This window comes from Merops nubicus, unplaced genomic scaffold (assembly GCF_000691845.1).
Source record: "Merops nubicus isolate BGI_N331 unplaced genomic scaffold, ASM69184v1 scaffold22212, whole genome shotgun sequence".
In the NCBI taxonomy this organism is placed as follows: domain Eukaryota; kingdom Metazoa; phylum Chordata; class Aves; order Coraciiformes; family Meropidae; genus Merops; species Merops nubicus.
Window position 1 is genome coordinate 1 of NW_008591863.1, and position 4740 is coordinate 4740.

A 4740-nucleotide genomic window follows, 5' to 3' on the forward strand; every position below is an offset into this window, starting at 1 on the left:
GGGGAGAGCACATGAAATCAGACGGACAAGTTTTGATGTGAGGCAGCAGCTTAGGGGGGGCTCAGGTTTCCTTTGGGGTTTGCTATATTTATCTCCGTGATTTAATGCCAGCGCCGGGGTTTAAATGGCACCCAGCAGTTGGCGCGGGGAGAGGGAGCGGCCGCACCCGAGCTGCGCACACGTCCCCCCGCCGCCCCCCAGCCCATGGAGCTAGACCAACCCTTATTTTTTCCCGGACCAGAGGTTTTACGATGGGGAAAATTTCCTGGGGAGCTCCCGTCTGCAGGGCTACGAGGCGGCGGCGTTCCCCGAGCGAACCGAGGTGACCCTGTGTCCCGAGGGCAGGGTGGCTTTGGAGGAGAAGGACTCAACCCTCGCCGAGCACTGTCCCGGGCAGTGCCTGCCCTGGGCCTGCAAGGTGTCCATGGACCGTCGGCGGGCGGCCACCCTGCGGGAGAAGCGCCGGCTGAAGAAGGTGAACGAAGCCTTCGAGGCGCTGAAGCGCAGCACCCTGCTCAACCCCAACCAGCGCCTGCCCAAGGTGGAGATCCTGCGCAGCGCCATCCAGTACATCGAGCGCCTGCAGAGCCTGCTCAGCACCCTCAACCAGCAGGAGAGGGAGCAGAGGGACCTGCGCTTCCGTCCCAACGCCCCCCAGCCCGGGGTGAGTGCCTCCCCACAGCCCCTAGGGCTCCAAGCCCGGGCTGGGGACCAGCCTGTGGGTCACAGCTCGTGGGGGGGATGCCCTGTGGAGGTGATGTCCTATGGGGGTGATGTCCTGTGGGGGTGATGCCCTTTGGAGGTATTGCTTTGTGGGGATGTTGCTCTACAGGGGTGATGCCCTGTGAGGGTGGTGCTCTGTGGGGACATTGTTCTATGGGGACATTGCTCTGTTGGGATGTTGTTCTATGGGGACATTGCTCTATTGGGACGTTGTTCTATGGGGACATTGCTCTATGGGGACATTGTTCTATGGGGACATTGCTCTGTTGGGATGTTGTTCTATGGGGACATTGCTCTCTGGGGATGTTGCTTTATGGGGGTGATGCATGTGGGGGTGATGCTCTATGGGGACACTGCTCAATGGGGACACTGCTCCATGGGGACGTTGCTCAATGGGGACGTTGCTCAATGGGGATGTTGCTCTATGGGGATGTTGCTCTATGGGGGTGATGCCTTATTGGGGTGATGCTCAATGGGGACACTGCTCAATGGGGACGTTGCTTTATGGGGCTGATGCCTTACTGGGAGTGACCCCCCAGCCAGAGACCTTATGAGAAGCTCTGGAGCACTGGGTGCTCCCGGGGGGAGTGGGACCCCCAGCCCAGGGGCCAAGGCAGACATTGCTCTTGTGAGCTGGTGAACGTGTCCTGGATAAATGCAGGAGGCAGAGACACTCCAACCCCAGCCGTGTGCTCAGACCCCCAGAGGGGGACAAAGGGGTGGGTGGTGGCTTTCCCATGTGTGGCTGTTCCATGTGGGGGCCAGTGCTGGACACTGCCTGCAGCACAGCATGTGTGCAAAACCCAGCAGCAAACAATGAGAGAAATCCAGTGAAGTTCAAATACCTAAAGTAAAATAAAATAAAATAATAAAACAAAATAAGATAGCAAGAAATGAAATGAGAAATATGAAATGTGAAATATGAAATATGAAATATGAAAATAAAACAAAATGAAATTAAATACATAAAATACAAAATAACATTAGATCCCCCTGCTCACAGACCCATACAGAGACTCTTGCTTTCTCTCTGTACATTCTCAGCGTGGCACAACCCACAAAGCCTCCAACCAGCCACCATTGGGGGGTGACCACCCACAACACCCCACAGGTATCAGGCCCACAGTGCTGCTTTCAGAGCCAGGAGAGGATGTTCGTGGTGGCTGCAGCCAGGCTCCATCCTAACAAAGGGTTTTGGTCCTTTAACCAAGTTTTTGAGAGAGATTTTAATCTGATTTCTGGGGTGGGGGAGGATATCTGGGTGCAATTCCCTGCTGCTTGGAGGCTTTGTGTATGGAAATGTATAAATGTAGGTCCAGGTAGAGGTGACCTAGATGGGATGGGCAGATGTGGGGGTGTGTATAGGGATAGGCAGTGATGATAGACAGGTTATACAGGTAGGTGGAGGTGTAAGAAGTAGATATGGATACAGCTGTAGCTATATAGATATATGTAAGTGATGTAAGATGTATACCTAGATGATACATAGATACAGAGAGGTGATATAGACATAGATCATATACAGGTACAGATGATACAGAGAGAGGAAGAGAGAGAGATAAATCTAAGTCAAAATCAAAATCAAAATCTAAATCTAAATCTAAATCTAAATCTAAATCTAAATCTAAATCTAAATCTAAATCTAAATCTAAATCTAAATCTAAATCTAAATCTAAATCTAAATCTAAATCTAAATCTAAATCTAAATCTAAATCTAAATCTAAATCTAAATCTAAATCTAAATCTAAATCTAAATCTAAATCTAAATCTAAATCTAAATCTAAAAAGTAGAAATCTAAATCTAAATCTAATTCTAAATCTAAATCTAATTTTAAATCTAAGTCAAAATCAAAATTGAAATCAAAATTGAAATCTGTCTAAATCTAAATCTAAAAAGTAGAAATCTAAATCTAAATCTAATTCTAAATCTAAATCTAATTTTAAATCTAAGTCAAAATTGAAATTGAAATAAAAATTGAAATCTAAGTCAGAATCTGAATCTGAATCTAAATCTAAATCTAAATCTAAATCTAATCTAATCTAAATCTAATCTAATCTAAATCTAAATCTAGACAGACTTTGTAAGAGGCACAGAGAAGGGGGATTCAAGGATTCATCCCCTTTCAGATTAAGGGATTTAAGGACCAAGGCAGCAGGTCCCTGGGTAGTTCAACATTTATTGCTGAGTAAAGGACTAAACCCCATTTTTTTTCCATCCTATGTGTTCCTGAGACTTCATGGTATAAACCCAATGTATCCCTTTAGGTTTGGGTTAGGTGGATGTGTTGGCTGTCCCTGTAAATGTGCCCAAAACAGTGTCACTGCTGCTCCAAGCTGTCCCTTCTCCCAGGCATAGCAAAATCCATTTTTTTGGGGGAAAAAAAAAAATCATATCTGCAAGAATTTCCTCCTTTAGTGGGAAATAAATCCGAGTGTAAACCCCTCAGCCTGTGCTGCCACGAGCCTGTAGACCCAAAGCACCATTTCCAGGCTGCTACAGTGAGGTCCTTGGGGTTGCTCCTATAAATCATATTGTGGGTTTAATCTGAGCTGGGATCCCTTTCCAGATAAAGACACACACCCAAAAAAAACAGTTAATTCAGAGCCTGATTAGATGGATTTCAGCAAAAAGCTGTTTTGCCCAAGGACATTTGCCCATCTCTAGCCCCTTCTCATGTCACTAGGTAAAGAGGGACATTTTTTACGTGCACTGAGTGGCTGCCCCATTTCTCCTCTGTCCAGAGCCCCAAAAGGAGTTTTTTTCATCCTTTATGGTTATTGAAGCATCTTTTTGATGCTTTTATTATGGATGGGTCCTGGGGACCCCAGATGCTGTAGGTTCCTGCAGGTGCTTTGTAGGAGGGGAGGGACATGCCCATCTCCACAGGGGTGTTGTGCTGGAGTAATTTGGCACCAAATTTTGTGTGTTTTTTGGGTGGTTGGTGGTGTTTGGTTGGGCTGCAGGACGTGAGACCCATGGTTGGTGTAGAATCATAGAAAGGTTTGGGTTTGGGTTGGAAGGGATGTTAAAAATCATCCAGTTCCAACCCTCCTGCCATAGCCAGGGACATCTTCTACTAGACGAGGTTGCTCAAAGCTCTACCCAACCTGCCCTTGGAATCATCTTGGCATCTTGGCTCCTTGCAGGTGGCCAGTGAGTGTGGGTCTGGCAGCTCATCCTGCAGCCCCGAGTGGAGCACTCAGCTGGAGTTCAGCACCAACCCTGCGGGTAAGGTCCTCTCCCCACCTCCCCCGGGGGTCCCGTGGGCATGCTGGGCTCTGGGGTGGCAGGGCAGCAGTGGGGACACTCCAGTCCTGGAGCAGAGCATTGGTGAGCCACCCCCACAACCCCTCCTCCCCACAAGCAGGAGATGCTCAGGGCAGAGGACAAGAGGAGCCTTGTCCTTCTCTCCCCATCCTGCTGTTCCAGACAGATGAGCTTCCCCCAGGCTCATAAATCCTCCAGCACCTCCTTGGCTCACTGCTCAGTGAGTTCAGGCTTCTCCCACCACCTGATTTCACCCAGATGCCTGCTCTGGGGAGCTGAGAAACCGGCCTGCAGGAGCCCTGGGCCCTGCTGGCTTAGTCCCCATCAAGGATTCCTCCATCATTGTCCCTTGGCTTGGCCTTGCCTGCTATGGTGCTGAGCATCCCTGAGCATCCCAGAGAACTGCTGCCCCAAGCTCCCTTTCCCTCCCCACATCCCCTCTGCAGCTGCTGACTTTTTTTCCAGTTATCCACCTGTTACTTTTCCCCATAAGGCAGGAACTTAAATCTCATTTTCCAAGGGGGAATAAAACCAAAAGCTCCAGCCCCCATTGCCCTCTCCAGGGGAAGGTCTCATCCCCGCTGAGGGTGGGAGCTGGGAGCAGGTCCCCAGGTCACTCTGGCCATGCAGGGGACCACGGGGTCCTCCCTACCGGGAGCCAGGAGCCATCCCCAACACAGGGTCCCCATCCCCAGCAGTGTCCTCATCCCCTTGCTCTTCACAGACCACCTCCTGGCCGAGGAGGCAGC

At 49.6% G+C, this 4740-nt stretch overlaps 1 protein-coding gene across 1 annotated transcript in view; it reads left to right on the forward strand.

Moving 5' to 3' along the window:
• Positions 1 to 214: 214 nt before the first annotated feature.
• MYOG (myogenin (myogenic factor 4)) overlaps positions 215 to 4740 on the forward strand; it is a gene marked incomplete at its 5' end in the record, with an annotated part of 5121 nt that continues 595 nt past the window's right edge. Inside the window, 3 exons of the mRNA XM_008934993.1 lie at positions 215 to 664; positions 3871 to 3952; positions 4716 to 4740. Coding sequence (XP_008933241.1) covers positions 215 to 664; positions 3871 to 3952; positions 4716 to 4740 — 557 coding nt within the window. The remainder of the gene's footprint in view (positions 665 to 3870; positions 3953 to 4715) is intronic.